The sequence below is a fragment of the Hippoglossus stenolepis genome, chromosome 23 (assembly GCF_022539355.2).
Source record: "Hippoglossus stenolepis isolate QCI-W04-F060 chromosome 23, HSTE1.2, whole genome shotgun sequence".
Taxonomy (NCBI): domain Eukaryota; kingdom Metazoa; phylum Chordata; class Actinopteri; order Pleuronectiformes; family Pleuronectidae; genus Hippoglossus; species Hippoglossus stenolepis.
The window spans coordinates 9,989,583-10,016,664 of record NC_061505.1 but is presented as its reverse complement, the minus strand read 5'-3'; the positions used below and the strand labels follow the sequence as shown (position 1 = coordinate 10,016,664).

Sequence of the window (27,082 nt, the reverse complement as noted above, 5' to 3'; positions counted from 1 at the left end):
GTGATCACTGTTATTGACTGTTTATCAATGAGGCCTTGGGTTAGTAGGTACAGTGTATGTATATGTCATCACTGTTGCTGGCTACACACACACACACACACACACACACACACACACACACACACACACACACACACACACACACACACACACACACACACACACACACACACACACACACACACACACACACACACACACACTCTATGAATAATCTGGCTGCACACAGAAGGTTAAGAGAAAGCTAAGCCCAGCGGAAAATTACCATTTTGCGTGTGAGTGTAATCGTATTTATGGCTGCTCTATAACATCGGTGCACATGCTGGATGTATGTATGCTATATGTGCATGTATGTACAGTATATGGCTTCACCCTTAAGTGTTTTTAAGATATCTAACTGCTCCTCAAGGTCATGGTTTCTGTATTAATGAACCCTCATAGTTGAGTAATACGAGTGCTACACACACGCACAGACACACACATGCACACACTTGTGTCTGGCAAGAGAAAAAAAACGACAGAACTCTTGAGCATGTAGGTGTTTGGTGTCGAAAGGTTTCCTGTGTTTGTCTGTGTCACGCCCACCAATATCCTACTGTGTGTGTGTGTGTGTGTGTGTGTGTGTGTAGTGTGTGTGTGTGTGTGTGTTTTGAGGCTCATACATTTTAATTTAATCAAGTTTGTATGCATGTCAAGTTGTGTGTTGAAGTGAGTATTATCCCCTTAATGAGTCTCTGTGGTAAAAGCTGTGGGGAGCTACAGATGCCATAAATGGGACTAATTCCTCTCAGCATTGAAATCTCATGCCGACTCTGAATATTTTTACACGCATGATGTTTTACAAGGTGAATATGATTCATGTTGCACGTGAGCGAGTGTGTATTGGAGATGTTATACCATTAATTATGGGCTTAATGAGAGGTTTCCACGCTCATGTTGTCGAACCTGTGTGCAGCATTTGTTTACGTGTGTATTATGCATGATGGATTTTTCATTCTAACTGCATCCCTAACATCTTTCAGCTCTTTGTCTGGGTTGTTTTGCAAAATTCAAATCACTGCAGTTCTAGTTTTGGGCCAAATGACTCATCAAGCGGCTCTAGATACATTCTAACATGTAGGTAGAGCTAATACCTTCACATCTGCAAAGATATATTTTTAGTTTTGACACTTTTGCTTGCACCTCCCTAATTCCATGATGTTGGATGTTGTTTTCCTCCAAACTTTCCTTTGCTCTGAATACTGGGAAATTAGATTTGAGGGACAATCGTTGTTCTGTCTGGTTCTGATCCGAGTTAGCTGCCCTGATTGGTTGGAACACCAATCATAATTCGTTGCTTAAATCATCTGTGTAATTTGTGTAAACCTGCCTAGTCTTGAAATTATAATGATGATGATAAACTTTATTTATCTAGCATTTATAGGGCAATTACACTCTGCATGCAGCTCCCACTGGGTAATAATAAACTGGAGCTGAGACGATCCAAAGTGGAGTTGTGAAGAATAAGTATGGAAAGTGTTGGTGTTGGTATAATAGCATGCTATATTACCCCACAGTTATACAATTATAGTATATGGTATCCCAGTCTTGTACCTGGACATTTTAATGATTTATGCAGGATGATGAGACAACCAGGTGATCCAAACATATCCATAACATCCATTTTGTTGTTGCTAGGAGCAGATATTGTAGTGGATGGACAAATTAAATTGATTGACACATGTTTGCACATACATTAGTATATTTGACTGTCCTGGATGAGGATGAGGGGTCCCTTCCTCCATTTAAACCAAGATATTTTTTTTCTTCCATGGTCCAAGGAGACAATTTGTGAAACTTCGAAAAAGCTCTTAAACAACTAGGCTATGGAAGTTTGAGTTAAGATCACTGTTAATTTTGCTAGGGAGGGTATGTGTAAAACAATGTGTGTCACTCGGATGTCGTCTTCCATTTCTATGCGGTACGACTGATGTGCGGTACGACTGAGCCCAGAAGAAAAATCCCTTTTATATTTAATGTACCTGACACTGATTGAGTCTGATTGCAGCGTTGTAGATGGAACGTCAATGGGGGAAAAGGGTCTTTTATGATGATGGGCTTTCAATAAATCCCCTTTGATTAATGATGTAATTATCACATTACAGAGAAAATGATGAAGGCCCTCCTCCCTCCATGCAAATAAAACATGATGCTTATCCCACACTCATTTAACGTATTCATATTTGCATGGACAGACGACAGGAGTTTTTCATTCTTTTGGCTTCATGGCTCATTAAGATGAGTGATTGCTGCTTCTTGAGTGTTTACACAACTAATATTATCACTTGGATACTTCAGTGCAGTATAATAGCTTTTCTCTCCATGTTTTTTTTGCTGCAGGTGGGATATGAGAACGCTGGGACCGTGGAGTTCCTGGTGGACAAACATGGCAAACACTTCTTCATCGAAGTCAACTCCCGACTCCAGGTTGAACACACAGTCACAGAAGAAATCACAGAGTAAGTAGCAGATGTTTAGAGGAGGTGGGCAGCTGGGTGCTTGCAGCGGTTGTCATTTTGTGTGTGTGGGTTTTTGGGGATCATCTGTCTACAAACAGGTGTGCAGCTATGAGGTTAGATGCTTCCCACTCGCAAAGAAGTTGCTGAAAAAGAGAGAACTAAGGTTGGAGGTAGGGAGGAGGTTTTAGGCAGAGTTGAGAAAAAGAGTGGAAGTGATATGTACACGTTAGTGATGCAAAAATGTCAACGGTGAGGAAAAGAGGCACGAGAAGGGATTGACTGAAAGATACCAAGAAAGAGATGAGTGGAAGCGAGAGGGGGAGAGACTGGGGAAGAGGACAGGTGGAGTCAGTGAAGAGAGGAGCCGAAAGACGAGGTCAGGGGGAGGGTGAGAGACAACGGGATTGAAGGAGAGAGGTGAGGACGAGCGAGAGGATAATGAAAAATATAAATAGCATTCTGCTCCACTGATGACCTGTGAGATTTGCTCAGCTGAAACAACACAGATGGGTCTCAAACGAATACACACAAGACATAAACGCAGGCAAACACACAGGTACAGGTGTTCTGGCCCCGCAGTCAGAGCCAAAAACGCTGCTCAGCACTGATCTGTGTGTAAACGCAGAAATCTGCAATTAATTCACATTTTATTTCCTGCAGGATTCATTTGATTAATGAACAAAAGCGTACAGACAATAATCAATGCAACCAATCCAGGAGGTTATAGGCAGAGGGAGGTATGCCTGGCAAGTGTACCTGTTCCTATGGCAACCAAATATGACTGACAATTTAACTATCAGCGTGCACTCTTGTTTGGCCTCTTTCATCTCTTCAGTCTTTGTGTTTTTTCTTGTTACTATACATGAAGAAGCCCTTTGATCAAACCGCGACGTTTGCATCCCACCACAGTGAACTGCATCAGCTGTAGGAGAGTTAAAACACGTATAAGCACACACTGAGCTCCCCTCGACAGCACAGACACTTTTATTTGGATTGCCAGAGGTCTGGGAAGCATTCGACACAATCCTCAGACCCAAGTTTACAACTCTTCAGAATAAAAGCTCGTTATAACGAATTGCAGCAACAATAGCGTAGCGTTTTTATTCAAATTTGATTTAATACAAGTGTCTAAATCCCACCAGATTCAACACTGCACTTCTTCAGGCCCTTGACGATATAAATGCCAATTGTGAATCCGATAAGATGAACAGTTCACAGACAGACATTTGTTGGAACTAGTGGGTAGATACCAGCTTTAAAAATGTGGGTAATGTGACTTGAAACATGGTCTGATGAATGGGACAGCATAACATTCGACATCAATAAAACCAATTGGCATAATGTAGGCGGTCTTTTATTTTATTTCTTGTAAGCCTGTGGTTTCCCATGTTACACTGATGTATATCAGGATAAAGCTTGTATCTGCCATTTCTTTTCAGGAGTTTAAAAAGTTGTGTGTGTGTGTTCATCCCCTTCCTCCGGACTCGGGGGTGTCAGTGACACCTCAATATACCCAGAGCTCAGTTTAACTAAACATAATATCCCCTAAATTGTTGTCAGGGCACTGTGCTGCACAGTAAGTACACCTCACGGGTCACTTACTCACCTGATTACACATCATCCAAAGACTGTGGACACATATAGACCCTCTCTGACTGCCCTGGTAGCTTTGTTTCACCTATAATGGTCCGACATATTTCACCTTTATGATTTTAAAAACGGTATAGACGGCACCTCAGCAAATTCCCAGCAGGCCTCCATCCAATATTTAGACACTTTCAATTACCAACAAGCCTTTGTGTGGGTGTGCGGAGGCAGTAAGTTAAAGATTTCCCTCGTGGAGCTTTCTTCTAAACAAAGACGTGTGTTTGTCATCAAAGCACATTGTATCATTTAGGCCTAACAAATGGGTTGTGTTCCCCGTCTATTCCCTGCCTTTGCTTGGCGCTTTTTTATTGACTGGTTTCATAGCATGTTGCTGATAAGTGTAATAGAGCAGATTGTTTGTTGCATCGTGCACATATATTAAATACGAACAAACACAGAAGGGGCCCAATCATGGAAACATCTCCCTAGTCATCACTATACAATTTCCTTGGTTTGTTGTATTTATTGCTGTTTAATGTAGTGTCATATCTAATATATTGGAAAATAAAAAGGGGCCAAATTGGAAGATTAGGAGCAATGAAGAACTCAGACAATATTACACTAATATTTTCCTCTAGTTGCTGTGCACCCAGGATGTCATGCAGCATTATTCTTGAGTACAAAAAGAGATGGAGCAAGCCCCCCCCCTGCCTCTTTGATACCTCTCCTCCTTCGTACAGTTTTCGGCTTCCTCACATGCATTGCGACACACTCGGGTGCGAACAGGAACAATCGGTTGATTTAAAAAGTCATTTTCCCGTATTAGACCCCTCGTATCCTGCACCAGTTTGTCATATCCTCTCTCTCCTGCAGGGAAACCCTCATCACTGAGCAAATGTGAAGTTTTGGGGAATTGGGGTCATTTGAATTGGCAGCAGTGCAGTAATTACTTGAATCTGGGCAGCGTCATGCATCAAACTGCACATGTTGAAAGTTTCAGCTGTCACAAGCAACACTTTTCATTTGCACAGCTTTCATGTCAGGCGGAGGCTTAACTCTGGGCAGCCACAGCCGGCAGTGGGAAAGAGAACAAGTCCCATCAACAGAAACCCAATATGCATGCGTCTAAATTGTAGGGAAAATGACTCTACGTTTGAGCGTAAATGACAAGAGCGAACACTGTACTGCCGTGTCATTTCAACATTATGTCCATTACTTTTTCAGCTTCTCCGTTTCACTTGGCTACACCCCCAATCTCTGAGCTGTGTGAGCACATTCATTCTGGTTTCCATGTGTTTGAACTGACTGTGTTACTAATAGACTTGCCCGCAAAGGTATTTTTCATACTGACTCGTGTAAGTCCCCTCTAAACTTGCTGTTCATTCCACACCGTCTTTCATCAGGTTCATCTCTCCTGCCTCATTTATTTGTCATCAGTCATTCTCCTCGTTCCGTTCTTCTATCTCCCTCTTTGTCTTGTCGTCATTCTCTCTTAGATTTTATCATTCTTTTTCCCTCCGCTGCTCCTTCCTGTGTGGAACACACACCCTAATGCTTTTTAGACAAAGCTCCACTGGACACCATGCCAGGAAGCCCATTGCATTTGTGTGTCAGAATCGTTTTAGGCCCTGTTTATATCTGAATTGAAATGCATCTTGGGTGATCAGATCCCAGTTGGGCTGCTCCAAGTACAGATAATATGCAATTGGCCACACTGGAGGACTGCCAACTCAACTGAGGTCCTTTGGGTAAGCTGGCTTTGTCCATGATGTCTGAAAGTTAAAATAAACTAAACATAGAGATGTATTTAGAGTGCATCAAACATCTTGGGTGTTTTGTTTTTCCTGAAACCCAAAAGGTATGAACAGGATGTTAGTAGCCTCTCTGGCCCCCCCCCCATAAACAAATGTTTGATAGGTCTTGTCTGTTTTATTCTCCCTCTCTTCACATTCTACATCATTGTTGTTCTTTCCCTCTGTTTGCTGTTGTAGTGAGTCAGATGTTACTCCATCACTTTCTGGAATAGCATATCTGGATTTTTTTAGATGAATTAGCTTGAAGTTTGGAGCAGATGTTAATGGTTCCCAGGTTAAGAATGACTTTGGCATTCCCCTGACCTTTCTATTAGGTTGACATTTTATGTTTTAGAGTGAAACAACTATTGCTACTATTCCTTATTATCCTAATTAGCATTGCCTCGACTGTTGTCATCCCAACACTGCAAACTATGATGGTGAACATGCTGGTGTTATCGACATGTTGGTCAGATCACATCTTAATGATGCAAGGTTCACGCTGACATTTGACTTTGTTCAACTCTAAGTGTAAGTTCGACTTTGCAGAGTTTGGTCATAAACTCCCTAACCAGCTCAAAGGTCACCTAACTCCTCCACCTCCTGTTATGTAACAAAGTCCCCTCTCTCTTTAATCCATCCCCTCTTCCTTCCCACACATCCATCTCATCCTAACAGTCCTCCCTCAGGCTCTCCCCTTCATCTCTGTCCTCAGCTGCCTTCGTGCACAGGTCTCTCCACCTCTGTCCGTCCCTCCGTCCGCCCTGTCTGTCTCTCTTCCTCGCGCCATTGCCTCCTGCTCCATCTCCTCCTTTCCCCGCTGCCATCCTTTCAGCCCTGTCAGTTTCTCCCTCTGTGTGTCTACCACTCACTCACCCCCTCATCCCCTCTTCTCTTTTTTTCCTTTGACATCTGTCTCTTCATTCATCTCTCCCTCACTCCGTCTCTCTGTCCTTAGCCTCACCCACCTTCGCTCATCTTTACTGTGTCCCTTCAGGAACTTGTCCTCCTTCCTCTGCCCCTCTTTTATCCTGCTGTATTGTCTCGCCACCTCCACTTGTCTCCTTTGCTCCATACTTTCATGTAGGAGTAGAAACACCAGCCAAAATACAAAACAACCGGAAAGAGGGACTTCTAGGTGATTAAACCACATTTGTAGAGGCAGCGACAGGAGCGAGTCATTAAGTTGAATCCTCTGTGTATTGGCTTTGATTAGCATGCACGTAAAAAAAACAAGGGGTGAGCCTTTTCCATTATGATGACACCATATTCCAAACAAAGTCAGAATAATCATGTTTTTAGTCTAATAGCATATGAGAGTTCAAAAAATACTCATTAACATATTTGGAGAATTTCCTTTTTGAAAACAACAGTTCCTTCGCCACAGAAAGTGAACAGGCAGAGCCTCCAGCTGAGAGACTGCAGGACGAGGTTTCTCCTCGAGGTGACACTGAGAAAGGGAGGAAAAGGTCAACGATGTTCTGAAAAGAAGAGTTGCAAGAAAATGAATCCTTCAATTTGCGTCTTTATAAGAAAAGAGATGTCACTGACCTCATGCTTTCATGCATCCTCAGGCTTGCATGTTCACAAGAGGACAGCGCAGAGTCAAGAGTTTCTGACAATAACTAACATGGCAACGGTGGAGGAGGTTGTCATAATTCATTTCTGAAGAAAAGGGCAAAGGAGACCTCGTTGTAAACAGCGCTGCTCTGTGAGGGTGTTAATACATCGCAGCACGTGGACAGTGAATTGTTTGACTTTTCTTCCTCGTGTCGTCTCCTTTTAACTATTGGCGACACTGCCCCCCCCCCACAATTTCTGTTGGTTCTTCTCCGTTTCGTCTGTAATCTTTCAGAAGATGCACGTGCACAAATACAGATGTAATGAATGCTGAGAACGGACAGAAGGCTCTGTCTGTATCTTTATACGTATCAAACATTAAGCATTAATGAGGGTTTATCGGTGGATACACAAGCATGTTTTGAATTTCCTCCAAATTTGGTCTAAAAGGGTCCAAATATATTCACCCGAAATGTGACAGAACACCAACACTGGCACATGATGGTGCACCAGTTAAATTTGTGGAAAAGAGTTGGAGTTGGCAGTGGAATTTGATGACAAATCTGTTTGTATTGGCTTTAGTATTTAACATATTGACTCACAGACAAATCTTAAAACAACGTCAAAACACAAACTGTCCATGCTAACCACCACAAACACAAAACCATCCTAACATCTTTCTCTCTGTTCCACACGGCCTCACATTTATCCTCCTCTTCCTCTGCCATCGTTCCTCACCTCCCCCTTCACCTATGCTGCCTCGTCCTCCACCTCCTCTCTGGCTTTGTTGTCATATCTCTCGCTTCCCCACAACAGTGAGAGCTTGACAGGTGAAGTGTTTTTGGCATTCTCTCGCTTCTTTTGCTTCTCTCTCTCTCTCTCTCAGTTCTGATAATGGGTGCGCACACAAGTGTCATTGAGTCGTCAGAATACCACAATATATAACAGAATTCATGCAACACACGCGCACACACTCTCATTCACTGACACACACAAAAATACGCCCCTGTATTGAAAATGGTCCAAAGTCATCGAACGAATACACATCCCCACACTTGAAGAGGAACATTATGTGAATACCTAATCATCTGTTTTCCTGCTTTACCGAATTCCTGCACAATGGAGGCTGTTCTGTCTGAGTGTGTATGCGACAGGGAAAGTGCGAGCTACGCGTAAGAAATACTGCATATTGTCTGGGAGGCATACCCTGTGTGTACGAGGGTGAGACGCTTGTGTATGAGACGCTCTTTTGTCCGAAAGGCATACGAGTAGATGTGTTTGTGTGAGACGGGCCGCCCGCCTCTGCATTCAGCTCCAGCTCTGCCTTTCAACTCTCCCGCTCTCGAGGTTCAATATGTCCATAATTTAGCTGTAAATGATCTTTCCTTTACGCGTGGACTTTGTGTTCCTCAGTGACGGCGAGCGTGTGCGTTAGCGTGCATGTTGCCGTCCAGGGGCATTCTACGTTTTGTTAGATTGGTGGACAGCAGTACTTTAGATCGTAAAGCGATGTAATTATACCCCCAGGCTCGTGCTGTGCATGCAAGTGTAGGCAGAAGACGAAAAGGGATCCTGTGAGCCTGTTCGTTCGAAGCGGCACAAGGACGAAGTGTTTGGCCCTTTTAATGTGGGGACGTCTGAGTGAGTAAATATGAGGGACAAATGTCAGGAGGCAAAGTTTTCCTTCACTGCTACTTGTGAGAGTCCTGACTTTTAGATGTGGCCGACCAGGAATTCAAGTCCACTGATTTAATGCCAGACTACCCTATTTGTCCAGTCGCCACACTATTTCCACAGCCTTGCAGGAAGAATTCAACCGTGTTACCACCTAACACCTTTCTCCCCCAAATGTATTTGTTTCTATAAGGCAGTGGTTACACTCCGGCTGTGCAACACCCCATCAAACTCCATCAATACAAGTCTCAGCAAACAATTTGTAAACCAACCTAAACTGAACCAGGCCTAACATTGTATACCAGAGAGCAGGAGCACAGTCTGCTTGGTCTGATCAAAGAATATTTAACTTTCCATTCATAGATACTCTACAGCTTGAATATTCTCACCCTTTTAACTTCACAGATTTTTTTATGTCTGACGTCCACAAGATTCGCTCTTTCACTGACTGCTCTCCATTAGCTCATGGCCTGGTAGACTGGTTTAACTTTATGCTTCAGGTCTTCACTGTGTAATTCACAAATCTTTAAGATTCAAAGATGAGTTAACCAATTCCTTCTTGACCTCTGACCTCAGGGTCCTTGTCCGTTAGTAATGTTTGGCTTCAATAATGTTTAAAAAAAAAAAAACTCCAAGTCTCTACAGAGTTTGTACTTTTGACATTTTCCCACTAAACAACAACTGAAGCTGTCAGGGCCCCTAAAATGATTTGGCTCATGGTTTTTGACATCAGAGTCTCTATCCTATGGCAAGACAAACCCACTGTACCTTTAATATAACCCACTCATAATGCATTTGAGTGCAGGGTACAGTGTCTGCCAGCTTTTACACTGATATAGGATGTCAGGCAGATTCGGAGCTATAATAAGTTGCAGGGGAATGGTGTATTATATTTCAAATGACAGCAACATGACATGATTTACTAACATGCACAGTATCGGATATCTGCAGCAGAGTTTGACTGACAAGGGTTTTTAAGGACGAGCAGTAAAAGTTTGGACGGAAGCCACAATATTTTGTGCTGTGTCTTTATTTCAAGGTTTTCCTGCCAGTTTGTTTGTTTCACGACAGGAAAATAAATATTGGTGGATTCTCGTCTTCACTGCGCGGCGGTAATAAATAACATGTTCCTGTGGACAATCGGTACAATATTGAAAACAAAATCTCAAAGGTCATTAAACGAACTGCATCAGATCCATCACGTAGGGCCGCTGCATGACAGTGACTGATCGATGCTCATTTTTAAAAATGCGTGTGCAGATACACTGTATTGACAGACTGATGACACACTTAGCTGCGATGTGCACCACAGTCCCACCGAAGTGCAGATAATAACAAACCCGTCCATGCATGCGGAATGTTAAATGTGATTAAGTGTCTCATTTGAATCGTTTCAGGTTAAGGGCTTCAGACAGCCAGTATTGATCACTTTAGCAGTGTAGCATTGATTGCTTAAATGGTAATGTTGTTAAATAAACTCCATAATATCCATCATAGTCAACGTGTCATGTATTCACTGCAATGACAAATGTCTAATTCTAGTTTATGATAAAAAAAAAAAAGTTATCAGTGGTTTCAGAAACGACAAACACACACACCCTGAGTCTACTGCGGTGTTCAGTGTAATAAAGTCGCAGCTCATTATTAACTTCGTTTAATACTGCGTTTTTGCTGGTTAGGAGAAGAAAAAAAAAACGCTGTCATTATGTCCTTGGAACGAGGCGAGTGAATAGCCGGCCGTGCAATATTGGTGTTGTGAAGAGTATTTGTGAGACGGAGAGGGAGGTTGGCAGTGCTTTAGACAGATGCCTTCATTATGTTTAGCTGTAAATGTAGCAGCCAGATGAACAGATGAAGAAGCTGCCAATAAAGCGCGGTGCTTTTAGAGGCGCTGCAAAAAAGATTGTGCTTCTTTAAAAACCCCAAACAAGGCGGCTCAGTCGCTTTTATTGCTTTTTATTTTGAACAATTTTGCAGACAAAGACAAAATTAGTGTGTGTGTGTGTGTGAGGGAATATTTCGATGTGTGTCAGAGAGTGAGTTAAGAGTTTGGTGTATGAGCATCAATCCCTTTTAAACGTGTACGTGAATTGATATATCGGAGCTGGAGAGAGTGTGTGTGTGCTGGACCTGGTTATTTGTCTGTTTAGGCTAGCTAATTAGTCTTAAATGACCACTCTCCATCTTCATCAGGTTGAAACAGAGTGACAGAGAGGGAGCGGGAGTTAGGAGGACGGAAAGGAACAATGCCTCGCATTAATTGAAAGAGGCTCTGACAAACGAGAGGTGGCAATGGAGAGCGGAGGACGGACATGAGATGAATTAGAAAAAGAGAGTCGTTCGACCCAGAGCTGCTGCAGAAATAAAGTGAAGCATCATGTCGGACCAAAGGTTCAGGCCTGTGTTTGTTAGATATGTTGAGCTCTATAGAGAATGCTCACATTAATACAGTTTGCTGTGAAACCACTTACTGCGACGCATTGTAATACCTTTTCTCTTTCCTCCATTTTGTCACTGAGCCTCTTATGTCGCGTCTCTCTGCTTGTCTTGTGATTTCCTTCCCTCCTTTCATCAACACGCTTTCTGTCATTCATTCGTTCTTTCTTCCTATTTCTTTTTACCTCCTTTTGTTTCCTCCTCGTTGAACGGTGGATGTAGCAGCCGGTATCTCCTGCTCTTTGCTCTTGGCTTTGATTTCCTCTCTGAACGTGGGAGTTGGAGGAGTTGCTGCCACATCAGCAATTATCCTCCCTCTCCAGTTTTCCCTTTTCACATGTCTTTGCACGTACACATTTATAGAAAGATGTCCTAGAAAAGATGAACTCAGGATCATTTTTCTTATTAATAATTAAGGGACTAAAAACTATTAACATGATTGGCCAATGCTCATTTTCTTCTTTCTTTCATCCCTCCCTCTCTCTAGGGAGGGATGAACTATTTTTAAAATATTATTTAATCTACTGAAAGCAGTTTAACAACATAAAAAATAAACCTATTCACTATACCTTAAAGCTGTCTGGTAACATAATGGGAAAAAAATAAAGCAGAGTTGAGTAGTGACAGTGACGTTAGACAGCCACTCATCAGCTTTATTAGATGTTGGTGCGAGCAGGCCACATGCAAACATGGTTCACTGAGGCTAACCAGGTTTGCTCTAGGAGAAATGACACTGCACTTCTTGATACTAAACTGCATCAAAGCAATTCGGTTGGCGTCATAAAAGTAGCAAAGTTTGGTCCCCATCCCTTGTTTTCTGCTTTTATTTCTTTAGCTCGTGTCTTCTGTTATCTCTTTCCCTCCTCTCCCTCCTCTGCTTCTTCCTCCTCTGTTTATGCTTCTGTGCATTTCTCCCTTTTCTCAACACCACAAAGGAACACACTGCAGTAAACAATCCACAGCTTTTCCTCTGGCCACAAACCTGTGAGTCTGTGTCCATTAAATAACCACTGACAAGCATATATACCGCTGAGATACCGCATAGATGACATGCCTGGGTGCCCTGTAATGAGCTGGATAATGTTTATAATAAGTATTGAGTGTTTGAGTAAATATTTTGTATGACATGACATTACCTGAATCTGCCTCTATATCACTTTATACATTTGACGTTGGTGTAAAAATTACAGTCTTCACTCAACACTTAAATCACGCTTTTGTGTCCGTCAACCACTCAGAGCCCTTTACAGTGCAGGTCTCCCTCATACATGAATACACACAGCGATGACGCAGCATCACGAGCAGTTAGAGGTTCAGTGTCTTGCTCAAGGACACTTGGACAGGAACCTTTCAATTACTAGATGACTGCTCCACCTCCTGAGCCGCAACGCCACAAGCGCTTGTGTGTGTGTGCGTGCGTGTGTGTGTGTGCTCTCAGAGGGGTTTTGTTTGGTTTTGTGAGCACATCATAAAATAATTTTAAGGTGATTATAATTGTGCAGTGAAGCATACAGTGAGTGATTGAGAAGTAAGCAGATGAATAAGAATGAGGGATGCAACTGTGTGTCTGAGCGTGTGCTGACATCAGGGGAGAATCTCATTTGTGTGTGTGTGTGTGAGTGAGGGAGTGAGTTGAGGCGATTTATGATTATGGAAAAGATGCTGATCATGATTATAATCAGATCTGCCATTGTTTTTGGTTTTATGAAATGTTTTTCATGCTCATGGACAAACTTGACTTTTTAAGGTCTAAAGCATTTCAGTATGTTATGTTAGACACGTTCTGTGCTGTACTTATTACAGTGCGTTAAGATAAAGACAATTACTCACCATTTATGAGAGGAGATAACTGGGAGAGGACTTTTAGCAGTGTAACCACAGACTATGTCACTAATATTTTTCTTAATGAGGTTAAATACTAAATGCCCTGTTTGCACATTACAGGTATTTAACTTGTGCCAAGTTGGCTTTTATAGGATCAATTGTCATAAAATATATTCAACTTGCTGTATATAAATAAGTTAAGTCTCATGACTTGTCGTGTTTCCATCCCAGTCAGTTTGTTTGCTTGTTGGTTGGTTTGTATGCTAGATTACACAAAAATAATTGAACAGATTTCAAGCAATTCAATTTTGGATCAAATCCGGATCAGGGGGTGGATCCATGAATTTATTTCACTGTCTTCATTACATTTTTTTTATGTTTTCACAGTTCCTATAGGAAATAATTCATTCATCCGACATATTCAGGGAACTGATATCTATGAGTGTGTGTGAGATATGGTGCAACGTGGGAACTGTTGGGCCTTGACGGCGGTAAACGCTCAATGTGCTATTCTAGTTTCTATCAGTGGATCACTTCAGATTCAAAGCATGATGATTATGTAGGACGATCGGAGGTTGTAATGAGTTGTTTTTCTTCTATGGTTTTTAAGCAGATTTGTAGATGTTCAGAGATGTTGGATTTTCCTGTATCATATTTCAGAAGAGCTGGTTTCATGTTTGTGTTCAAATTTCCCTTTTTGAGGGACATTTTGTCAAATCAAAGGTTCAATGTCCAGCAGTGACTAGTTCTGCCACACGGAGCAGAGCATCGAGTATCATGACCATCAGCTCCAACATATCAGCTGACAGTCCTGTGTGCTTTGGTTTAGTCCTCCTGTACAGGCGGCTGTTATAAGGTTATAGGTGTTTCTACGGCGATGACCTTTCCTGTTGAGATTTTATATGAATTACTGTAGCTTCCCTGTGCCGCCGCACTATCCTCTTCACGTGTGATCCTGACAAGACTGCACTCCCCTACATGAGCAACACCATTTAAACCCAAGGCTGGAATTAATGAAAATCCTAATTTGCATGAATTACCATGACCTAAATGATAAATTAAACTGTAATTTCCATACGTTCCGTCCAGTAATCCCCTTTTGGATTCCTCCCAAGCCTTTTCTGCAGGCTTGGGGCTTCTGAGTCAAGTCGTATCAAAGACTTGATGAAAACCAGAGAATTTAGCATCAAACAGAGGTGGATCACGGGTAAGGCCCTGGGACAGATGTGCATTTGGGGATAGCAGCAGAGGGAGGGGACATGAGTCTTCTCCCAAGCTGGAAGGGGAGGAAGTGACTCCCGCTTTTTTCCTTGGCTTTCAAAGTGTGCCACCAAACAGGGGGAGCAAAATCTGCCTGGATCTAGATGAAGACTTCAGATCCGATTTGACCGTGCTGCCATGAACCTAAAGGGATTTGTAAAGCACCAATTCACTCTGCATGACATATTGTACATTGGACCCGCTGAAGCCTGCTGAAAGGGTGCCAGGGAGCTGCCTGTCTGAGCCGACCTGTCGCAGGTCATGTTTGTCAATATTGTTAGGATGTCACTCCCCACACACCAACTAGCAGAGTGGCTGCCAGGCGTCACTGCTCGCATTCAAATGATTCACCAGCGTGTTAGTCAGAGAGAGCTGTGAGTGGAATATAATGCGGTGAAATGACAGATGAAATCCATCCCAGCCAGACGAAAAGGAAGCGCTGCCGTTTTGCTCGGCTGTTTTCAGCAGGTCTACCTATCGGCGTATCATGCTGAGGAACCTGTAGAGGAGATCATTTCATTTCATAAGCCTTGAACATAAATTGTCTCGACTGCCTCCCCGTCTCCCTGCCTGTGTCGAGAGAGGCTTCCCTCACATGCCAAGACAAGAACACATACATCAAAGATGCATTTACAGTCTGCTCAGTGCATTGGGTTTAATTAGACGGGTTCCCTGCTGAGCTTTGGTTTGTGGAAACGAAGACCCAATGACTCCATCCCAGCTGCACACAGTTATGTTGCATGGTTCATTGGTCCAAAACCTGTAAATAACATTCCAGCAGTGAGGATGGATGTGGATGTTGAGCATGAGTGTGCTCGTGCAGTTTGATGAGCCCCCTCTTGTGTACTCTCATGTAAATTAATAATTGTTTGTCGACATTAAGTAATTATTTGCACAGGTCCCTTAATGCATCAGTGTATAAGCATGTTTTTATGAAGCATATGTTGATTCCTCTGTAAATACATTACAGATCCATAAGCTTTGGGCCCTGGAGGATCATGATGCCATCTTTTTATTGAGAAGAATAGTATTTCTAATCCTTAACAAATCCCACAAAACCCCCTCTACCAATTACTTATTGATCCTCCAATGCAATGAACATGGCAGTGTAGTTATTGAGTTCATCACACCCACAACAACCGGCTGCAAAAAGATTCTCATTACCTCCGTCAAGAAGGTTATGTTTTCACCCCTGTTCGCTTATTGGTAAGTTGTTTTGTTAGTAAGCAAGATCACACAAAAATAACTGAATGGAATTCCACAAGAAAGGTGAAAGGAAGCGTAAACAGTCCAGGAACAACTGTATCAAATTTTGGATCTGGATCATTGTGCAAAATAGGACATTCTGCAACATTTTTACTATTTTCCCAGGCTATAATTCATGAATCCTGATGGTAAAAAACCAGGCATTTTTATGGGACTCATATAAGTCTTGAAATGCAGCTTGATTGATTTAAAGGGGACTGTTGGGCCTTGGCGGAGGTATGTGCTCTACTCAGTGCCATTCTTGTCCAATGTGTATTAATCTGTGGCTAAAAAATAGTCCCCAGAAAATGGACCATTTGTCCTGTGTAACTAAAAACTACAGTTTCCTGGCCCTTTGTCAAAAAACGAAACTAAACATTTGAAACTTTTTCAGACAGAATCGATCGGCTGGGGGTTGAGTGCCGTCGACACAGTAGGGTACTTGTGAAGCAATATACTTTTTACAGTAAAGAGACACATGATAACACCAGCCTGATACTTCAACACTGCTCTCAGATGAGAACAACCACACAAACTCACAACTCTGTATTTTCTCTCATTTCAGATTAATGGCCATTCACACTGCAATCACAGAATCTGTATTTTTACACAATTTCCCGTAAATAGACTTGAAAATAAACTAGTGCTTAGCTGGGCTCCTTTACCACCCTGGGTCATAAGAGAAAGCTTTGTTTCTTACAAAAATAAAAGGTTCAAATGGAGTTTCTGTTCTACCCAGCATCTCTTCAGTGTTTTTCCTCCCCTTGAACCAACCCTCTTCTTCCCTCTCTTTATCTTTTTCCCCCCTCCTACACTCTCCCATTGCCCCTCTTCTGTATTCTCCTTCAGTCTTTCCCCCTTTACTCTAGTGTATGTACTTTAATTTGCCAGAGCAACGGCATTGGCATACAAATACTGTGTGCATGAACTGAGCTAAATTCTCTTTAGTTTTCTGGAGCATGGCTGAACCGCACTGTGTTATCTTTTAGCCAATTTGTTTGTTTGTTTTTCTTCCCCTCATCGTTCTCTTCGCTATTAATTCCTATGTATGCTTCCCTCAGTTTTCCATCCTCCCTCTTCACTGCTCCCGTTATTTTCCCCTTTCATGTTGTATTTATTGCACACAATTTATTTCTCTCCCAGCTGCCCTCGCTCCTCATTGTTGTCACCATTTTATTCTGCCAAAGCTCATATTTTCCGCGTTATCTGGGCTGGTCTGTGACTCATAGGCTTGTCATTATGTGCGCATGTATCTGTGTGTATTTCTGTGTTTTTTTTTTTTGTAATGGCCATGTTGTGTGTATGCATGTCTTGTTGGATATCTTTCCTGTGGGTGTGCCAAATGTGCAGTGTGGTAGCTGATACATTTTTAACTATATGTGCACTTAGTGTGTTGATGCCCAGCCGTGATTGTTTGTGTGTGTGTGGGGGGGCTTATTTATCTGTCTTTCCTCTCTCTATCTCCCTCTATTTGTGCCTTCCTCTGTGCAATTTTCCAAGTGAGAGAACTTGGATTGCATTTTATCAGGCCTGTATTGGCTTTTGCATTTTTTGGTTTGTGTGTATGTGTCGGCTGCTGCGCATTTGCCTGTATTGTCGAGTTGTTGTGTATAGACCTTTCGCTTCACATAACTGTCTCCCCCGTCAAATGAAAATCTCAACCGACTGACTGGGCTGTAGTGTACCTGATTTCTAAGGGCCAGTCAGTAATTGGTGGGTTTTGATGGACTTCTGCATGATTGCAGGAGTCTATTTCAATATGTTTATAGGATACATAAATTAGGATGTTTATTATAATTTGCCTAGTCGAAAATAATCCTTTTTATGGTATTCAAACAAATCCCTAAATTTGAGTGTTTATTACTCTTTTCAGAGGCAGAGAAATCCCTCAGTAAAATATGACCCTGTTATCTTTCAGTTAGAATATTGCAAATAAATAAATGACTAATTGTAGTTGGAAGCCGTTATTCAACAGTAATGAACTGGGTTAAAAATAACGGTCACTGAAGTGGTAGAAAGGAAAACAATTTTTTTTATCCTAAGTATGATGATAGATAATATTTTCCAAGGTCACAAGAATAACATATGAATGCTGTTATATGGTGGGTTCGGATACAGTACCTGGAATACACAGATAAGAGTGAAATACACAGTATATATAGATACACGTTTATGTTGTTTAGTATAAGTAGTTATTCAGGATTCATCTGGGAACCCTCCAGGTTTATTTTTTAACCTTCTCACTGTTTTTGGCCCACTTCAAAGCATCATCTGTAATTGGAACTGTTTGCTCTCACTGCAGAGTGAGCTCAGGTTTTCATTTCTCTTCACGGCGTGATATTAGGACATTTAAGTATTTATCACAAAGGGTATGTGAGGATATATTTTTCTAATTTGAAGGATTACAGTCAAGATTTCACGGGTTTGTGGTCCGGTTAGATTTCAAACCAGGTTATGAACCATGAACACCAACACAGCTGAATCAATATGGAGCTGTCCAAACGGACATCCTGTCAATATCTTAAGTTTTCTCAACCAGCATGGGGTCTTCAAACGTCCCACAGCACATCAATTATATACACATCAGTCCAGACCTCATATTGGAGAGCGCTCACCTCCACTGGTTTCCAAGTAGGCCTTAAAACATGGAGCACTACAAAGTTAACAGCGGATAGAGGAGTCAAATATAAATGAAGAATTACTCACATGGGATATAAGTCTGTTGCTGCCCAGAGGTTGAACCGTTAAAGGTCTCAGCTCTGCCTGTGATATTTAAACACCTGCTGTGACATTGGTGACCTTATTTAAACTCAACCACTTCATGCATCAGCTTGGATTAATATCAGGTATAATGGAAGCTTTGTGAGAATGCATCTAAGAGGAATTCCAGATGGAGGTGGGAGCTGGACGCAATCTAGTCTGATATCGAAAAGGTGTGAATGCATCCATCTCTCCAGACACGTGTGCATTCTTTACAACTCCCAAGTTTAACTGCGTCAGCAAGCAATCTGTGGAAATGGCCTCCCTGTGATATTGGCATCTGAAAATTGCCTTACAATTAGCCATTGTTCGCCCTATCTCATGAAAGCCACAGGAGAAAATGACTCCAGTCATTTGAACTGTTGTAAGATTATTTGATCCTTGATCAGTTCAGCCAGTGGATGATCTGTGAGGCTGCAGTGCATTGATCTGTACAGATGAGTCAATAGTGTGAGTGGGAGGCCATGGAGATATTAAACCTAATTGTCACTCACAGTCAATAAATGCAATTAATATATTCTATGGTGGTTTGAGTTAACACATTATTTTCCATCAGGTGTTTTTTGAAGTTCTCACTCAGCTCGCGGTGCATCTCCACCACAGAACTGAACTTCCTAATGGAAAAACGTATAAAGTGTAAATGAAATTGTATTAAATCTCATTTGGGTTTCATGTCGAGGGAATTGAAATGACAAGTGTAATTAGGGCCTGCGATAGAGGTGTGGTCGAATGTTTAATCGTGCTGAGTCGAATAGCAGGTTCCTTACTAATGTTATTAAGTGTTCATATAACTTTAATCAACTCTAAATGCACTAAAGTTCTTTGCAAATCAAGTCTGTATTTTTCTTCTGAAATTCTCTCACCTTCAAAACAAGTGATTCTCCTTGTTCCTGATGGTTTCTCAGGATCGGAAGGACCAAATGTTTTCTTTTTCTTTTTTTAAGAAGTGAGACGACCACAAAATCATCCTCACTGGAATAAAAAATTCTCCTACCGTGAAGTTTTGGAAGGTTTCTGTTCATCACTATTTTTATTGGATGACGGATTTTAAGAAAATAGGGATTTGGTGTGCAAAGCCTTTAAATGCAGTGTTTCCCACAGAGTCTGATCCTTTGAGTGCAGCCGCCTGGTGCAGGGGGCAGATAGATGAAGATTGCTAATTGTGATGTACGGTGAACATGCAGGCAGCACGCTCTCGTGCACACCCTGAATTACGCTTTGAATCATGCGTCGTGTTATGAGAATCGCATGCATCACCACGAGAACGTGCACAGCTGAAGTAGAAACTACCAGTCCCACCGAGTTCTGCCAGACCAGCAACACGACAAGTTTTCCCATGGTGCGCCAGTTGACTGTGACAGCTGGACAGATGGGTCCATTGTCACTGTGTGTGTGTGTGTGTGTGTGTGAGTGACAATAACGTGCATTATCAAATTTATTATCAACACATGGTTGTCAAATCAAGTGTGTAAATAGCATTCAATCAATTTGTGGATTAACCAGTTAGTGTGTGTGTATGTAGTATATGTGTATGTATGTATGTATGTATGTATGTATGTGTATGTATGTTGTATGTATGTATGTATGTATGTATGTATGTATGTATGTATGATAAATTTATATATATGTATTATATAATATATATATATATATATATGTATATATATATGTATATATATATGTATATATATATGTATGTATATATATATATATATATATAATTTTGCAAAGATTGACAGACTGTATTTATTTATCTGCAAATGTATTTAAAAAAAATATCCAAAAAAACGACCACATTTCCCCCCAAACCTTTGCTCTATAGATGTTTTGCCGTCTTCGCCTGTTTACACCAGAAATAAAAACAACCAGCATCAGGCTGCTTGGTACCATACGACTGTAGATGTGTCGTGTTACATTCAGCCAAAGCTCTTAGCACTCTTAGTTTACGATAATTTGTCCCAGCTGATCTGACAATGACTCACTGATTGTTTACATGCATGTGCAACATATTTGTTTGCCAAATATGTTGCTGATGCTTTAAAGACGATAAATAGGCGCTAATTAGATGTTTCGAATTCCATCTGTTGACACAATGCTCTTATAGGAATGTGTTTACATCAACGTAAGAATCCTGCATTCATTCTGCACAGACATCATTTTCATTGGAGATTCTACGTATTTGCAGTGTTTTTGTTTCCCTCTCTGTATTTAAACTCTCCCTCTCTCCACTTCTGTCCTCCTCCTCCTCCTCCTCTTCTTATCGGCATGCACTGTCTCCCTCCTTTCGGCCTCTGTCATCTCGCTCCTCGCCGCCTTCTGGAAGCCAGAGTTATTTTGTATTCCACTCCTCACACTTCCATCTGCTTCATAACAAGGGAAGCAGGAATTATTAATAGGCTGATAGTGAGCCCTGAGAAAATAGAGGAGAAAGTGAGCTGAAAAGGAAAGGATATCTAATCAAATATCCTCTTTGTGTGTGTGTGTGTGTGTGTGTGTGTGTGTGTGTGTGTGTGTGTGTGTGTGTGTGTGTGTGTGTGTGTGTGTGTGTGTGTGTGTGTGTGTGTGTCCACCCCATCCACACTCCCACCATATCCTTGCCCTATTCCTCTTATCACCTCCAACTCTTTCCCTCCTTTTTCATCCTTTTCATCTCTGTTTACTTCAAACTATTATTTACACATTTTCAAAACTCTACCCATTTTCATGCCAAATTGGGAAAACAATTATCCCATTCTGTCATCTTCTCCTCCTCATTCTGCTGTTTTTCTTTTCACATTGATTAACAGTGATTAATATTTCTCCCCCTCTCCATCCCTCTCTCTTCCCCCTCCCTCTGTCTCCAACCATGTTCTGTTTGCATTTGCGCATCAAACAGGCGGCACAGTTTTTTGGCTGCCAGCTAAATTGATGTCAAAATGCCATCCTCATGCCACAATGATTCAAATTTCTTATTTCCACCACGCAGACAACTCTTCCCCTCCCGTCAGTCTCTCCATTTCTCACCTCCCCTCTCTGCAGGCTCCGTCGTCTTTTTCTTCTGTTTGCCGTCTAAAACCATCTAATGAAATTCATACAAAACAAGACGGGCGGCTCCATGCCTCCTCACTGTCTTTTGCTTTATCTTCGTTTGTTTTTCTTTCATACTCTCTCTCTCGCTTCATTTAGTCCATCTTTATTGTTCTTTCCATCAGTCCTTTGCACTTTTTCTCCATCTCTGCTTGTCCTCTTCTTTCTCTCTATTGAAAACCTTTTCTTCCAGGTCTTTCGTTTTCATTTCTCCCCCTCGATTTGTACTGTTGTCTTTGTGTTCATCCATCCTTCCTGTTGCCTTTTCTCTCTGCTATTCTGTTTTTCTACGCCTCTACTCCTGCAGGCCCCACTTGGAAACACATTGGCTTTATTTCCACTTATTTATTGAGACAAGTGTGTGTGTGTGTGTGTGTGTGTGTGTGTGTGTGTGCATGCGTGTGTGTGGATGGAAGGTGTGTACACATTTGCTAGACAAGAGTCTGCATTAGTTTTTACCGAAATGAGAAATACATTTCTGCTTTGCTCTTTACCACTTGCCCCGGAGCCATCGTGAAAACTGTATTTATTTATTTGCCGGAGACACAGTTTGTGTGAACACCGACGAAGCCATAATGCTGAGAAAAAACGCACAGACACACAAACACCCTGATACAGTACGCACCCCGTTCACTAATGAAGTTTGGAAATCAAGTGTTCACTTCAAAAGAAGTAGATGTTTTGCATTTCAATGCCACATGTGGGCGGTGGGGAGGGGCGAGCTGGAGTCAGTGGAAGATAAAGGGATGAGAGGAGAGACAGGAGGAAGGAGTGAAGATATGAAAAGAGGAGAGCACAACCGGAGAAGGGTGGAAAGGGAAGCGATTGAAAGTGGTACAGTTTATAAGAGAGGAACAGGGCAAGAATGAGCAATAGAGGAAAGCAGGATTTATGTTCTATCATAACACAGTGTCTGTTCTTCCCTTCCGCTCTTGCTCACACTTTCCATCATTTCCTGCAGTGGCATCTCCGTTTCCTCCTGCCATCCAGCTACCTTCTTCTCCTCCTTCCTTCCTCCCTCCCTCCCTCCACCATTTTTCAACATCTCCATCCCTCCCTTCCACTTCTTCAATGTCTTCAACTTCTTTTATCCGCCCTATTTAGTTTCATAAACTTTTTGATTATAACTTATTAGCTTTTTTATTGAGAGTCAGATGACCAGATTGTTGCCAGTCTCTTATCAGTTAAATGTGAAGCCAGACGATGAGCTTCTTGAGAGAGGGGAAACTTGGTCAGCCTGAGGGTAACTGAAGGCAGGTGATATTAGAAGGGTGCTCAGAGAGCGCATATATCTAACGCCCTACTTTCACCAAACAAAGTGAAAGTCCTGGAGCCACATGATTATCCCGATTTGCACCAAATTTAATGGGCAGATCAAGGATTATTTTTTTCACTTTCTTTGCATCGTTTCCCACATAATTAAATTAATCATGGCAGTGGCTGGGGACGAAGGACGCTCTAAACAGATGGCGAGTGACAGGTACACAGATTAAAGCGAGAGAGAGAACTTCTGATGCCACTATGTCACTTGCGGATAGGCACACACAACTGCAGCTGAAACTATGAGATTTGACCTGTGTGGACGCATGTGGTGAATAGCATCACAAATAGTGCTGCACACATAATGCATCAATGAAGCAAAACACTAAATTGAAGATCTCTGTTATTATGAGAAGTGTCCATTTCTTTTGGTTTAGTATGAAACTGTGGGCAGACAAATGGCGGGCGGCCTCATAGTAATTGATGGGAACTGCTTTGGCATGGTGAGATGGGGCATTAGCACTGGGGGTGGTATGCTCTCTGTGGGCACGGTCAGAAATATGCGAATGTGTCGGTGGCGAACGTTTGGCTCCCAGTTCACTCCACTCAGCGCAAGAGAGGAGGCGTGGCTTCGCGTGGAGTTTAACTTTGCATTCCTGTAGATGTGACCAGACCCTCAGAGCGCCCTACCAGTTTGATTTAGCCAAATATAAAAATTATTCGGTCCATAACTGAAAATATATTGAATTATTCCCTTTTACATTTGTCTTTTACTCTCATTTTGTGTGCATGTATGTTTTCTTAAAGATTAACCTCCTTTCTGTAATCCCACCTGATCTCCATTCTTCCCTTCGTTATGTCCTCCGCCAATTCGCCATCTTCCATCCTTACCCGGAGCCATTTCTTTTCCCTCGCTCCCTCCTCAATTTGACATGGCCCTCCCTCTCATCCCACACTCCCATTTATCCGTCTTATCCCTCCATTCCTACTTCCCACTCGCATCCCAACTCCTCTGTCCTGCTGCTTCTCCACCTTCGCTTCCTCTCATCGCCTCTTTGACTTCGTTCCCTCTGTCCTTTTGAGAGCGGCCAAATCCAGTCCCCTTCACACTCCCACTTTTCCCATTCGCTTTCTCCAGCGTTTTATCCTCTTCCATACTCCCACTCCCTCTGCCTCCCTTCATTAAATTTTTCACTCCCTCGCCTTGAATCGGAGAAGTATAGCTCTCGCCTTCATCCCTGTGAGTCTCGAGGCTGGAGTAGAATATTATCTTTACCTCCCTGCCTGTTTGTCATATTTCATTGTCCATCTCTTCATCTCCTATGGCCACAACAAGCTGCCTTCCTCTGCTCGCTAAGCTTCTTCTTTCTTTCTCTTCTGCTCCCCCTTTCATTTCTGGGCGTTAAGCCACCCTCTTCTCCCTTGCTAACGAGCTGAGAAAATGATATGCAATTAGTACTCAGCCTTCGTGTGTGTGTGTGCAATGCATGCACATGTGACAAACTGAGACTGTGTGTCATGTTATGTGTGTGACCGTGTCCTTCTAGTGAGTGCAAGTCTAATGTACATTCCTTGTACCGAGATAATGCAGGAAAGTGTCCAGTGAGAGCGAGTCATGCAAATGTGTGCGCACATGTGTGAACAATATCACAAGTGCTTTCCCAGGTATCTGTGTATGCATAAATCTATTTTATACACACATTTTTATGAACAGATTTGAGATTTAATGGAAAAAGAGCATATTTGTGTGCAGGTTCTCATTCCTCTGTCATAGGTCGGCACATTATACATCCTCCACTGTGATCTCCTCAACCCTGACTACCTCACCCCCGTGCATAACTCTGGACGGACAAGATAACTCATTTTAATATAATTACATTTTAATGAAACCTATATCGCACTCTTGACTCTGGAGATGACCTGTAGTAATTCTGTGGTGATCCTCCTTTTAAAGGGGAATGCAAATTTTTGCTTTGAAATTCATATTTGTCCTTCAGTCGTTTGGAGACGGATTGAAGGTTCATGCCTGTCAGTTAATTACACCGTATGATTTATTATTTGGACGAGATGGGCGAGCAGTATCCATATCCTGGATAAACTGAATTTAAACTAGTGGTAATTGTCACATAAAGTTCATTGTCGAGCACTTGGTGTATTCAAGTAGGTGCTGTAGCGACCTGCAGTGCTTTAAAGATGTGCCAAATTTTTAGCAATAAGGCAAAAACATATTTGTAATGAGTGGCATCATATACTCATGAGAAGGACATCTCAAAAGCGTGACCTTCTGGAGAGCTGCAGCTCCATGTACAACATGGTTGGCACATCTTCCCTAAAATAACCTGAACCCCAGAGCCCCATTTTCAACATGGTTCAACATTGCCATGCTCACTCACATTTACAGTTGCTGGGTGGCTTTAAAAATAGAACAGGCCTCATTGTCTTATTTGATGGTAATATCCCAGATTATCTAACATGACGTGCATAATGAGATGTTAAAGTCGACCCAGTTAGTGTTGATGTCATAATGTGCTGCAACAAAATGCTCTGTCGATTTGAGTGTGCTAAGATTTGCTGTGGCTCTGATGAAACGTTTGCATGAGAGGATACACAATGTGTTCGCAGCATTGACCTGGACTTCAGATGAAAGGGTTCTCCTCATCTTTGAAGCTACTAAGAGGGAGACCTAGAAGTTCAATTGGAGTTTAGACTTCTGCCCAAGACCATGAGAGCTGATGTGGAGTCCTGAAGTGGAGCTTTACTGCAGAATGTGATTTCTTTACAACACGAGTCCAGCTTAAGAATAAGATATTATTTTGTTTGAGGTGCCACAAGAGAAATGCGAGTTTAGCCTTAAGCTGTGATATATGGCGGAGTGCAGAGGGGGTCTGTGGTTACATTAAGTCTGTGTCACAGCGGCGTGACTAGACTGTCTCATTTCGAAGGCTCCTTCAAATGCATCCCTCCACCCAAAACCAACATTTTCCCAGGATTCATTGCGCTTTATCTTTTGAAGAGGCAATGGCACTGGCAAGCGTTGTCCTATGAGTATCAGGCTTCAACTCAACCCAACAGCTAAATGCATGCATGTAATTGAGACACAGCTTGTGTCTCCAGTGTGCATGGTGATATGTTTTCATCCATACACAGATTTGCACTCCTTATTCCAAAAAAAGATCTTCCAGCTGATGCTATGAAATGTAGCTCTACTCGTAGGGGAATGTGTCCTTTGCTGGATTTTAAATCTGGGCCTTTGTCTGGTTCTGCACTGTAACATATGTGAGCAGGCTGGTGATCTCTCATTTCATCTGAGAACAAATGTAAGCATATCTGATGCCTTAAGCAATGTGTCGCTTTAGATGGGACGACCAAATGCAAAATAAGGCACTTGGCTGTGAGGTAATGTTCTGACAAAATTTCAAAGAACAGATTCACTGAGTAAACTTTTTTTTTTTTCTTCCATGACTCTTGTGGGGGTTTCCATTTTTTCTTTAGATTACCTGAGATCAAATATAAACCTGGCAGCTATTCAGAGGCTCTAAGCGAGGCAAAGGCACCACTGGCAAACAGTCAGAGATGCCAGGCAGTGAAACAGACGTGCTATATTGGTCCTGTCATCTTAAAAGATTTATGTATTCTTTAACATTGTCAGAAATACAGAATAGCCTCACACCTTTGACACATCAGAACGTTGCAGCGAAGGAAAAGAACGTCCTACTGGGAGACATTGAAAATGTTGAAAGCGAAGAATGGACATGTTTTTGTTTGACTTTTTTCTCTCGCTTTTTTTTTTTGATATCTAACACGAAAGTCGGGATATATAGATGTTTCATCATTTCGGAAATCAAACAAATATTACAATGCTTCCTCCCCAACATACCAGAGAAAAGGAGTCTGTTTCTCCACTCTGGTCCATTTGGCTCCTTGTAATGTGATTATTTGTTCATTTTGGGGTGGATGCTCTACTAAACACAAATATCAGCTTTAATAACCAGGGCCTTAGGGCAGGTCCTGCACTGTTACCTAATGTAATCTGGAGGCCCAGCAGAGGGGCTCCGAGTCCAAATCTACTTTAAAGACCTTGTTATTTCACTTGATATTGTGCTTACAAGCTGCATATTC

The 27,082-nt window shown here is 42.0% G+C and overlaps 1 protein-coding gene across 3 annotated transcripts in view; it reads left to right on the top strand.

Moving 5' to 3' along the window:
- The window catches only part of pcxb (pyruvate carboxylase b), a 265,171-nt gene that overhangs the window by 51,354 nt on the left and 186,735 nt on the right, over nucleotides 1–27,082 (top strand). For all 3 annotated transcript variants that reach the window (XM_035149316.2, XM_035149314.2, XM_035149315.2), the window contains exon 10: nucleotides 2,380–2,498. In XM_035149316.2, coding sequence (XP_035005207.1) covers nucleotides 2,380–2,498 — 119 coding nt within the window. The remainder of the gene's footprint in view (nucleotides 1–2,379; nucleotides 2,499–27,082) is intronic.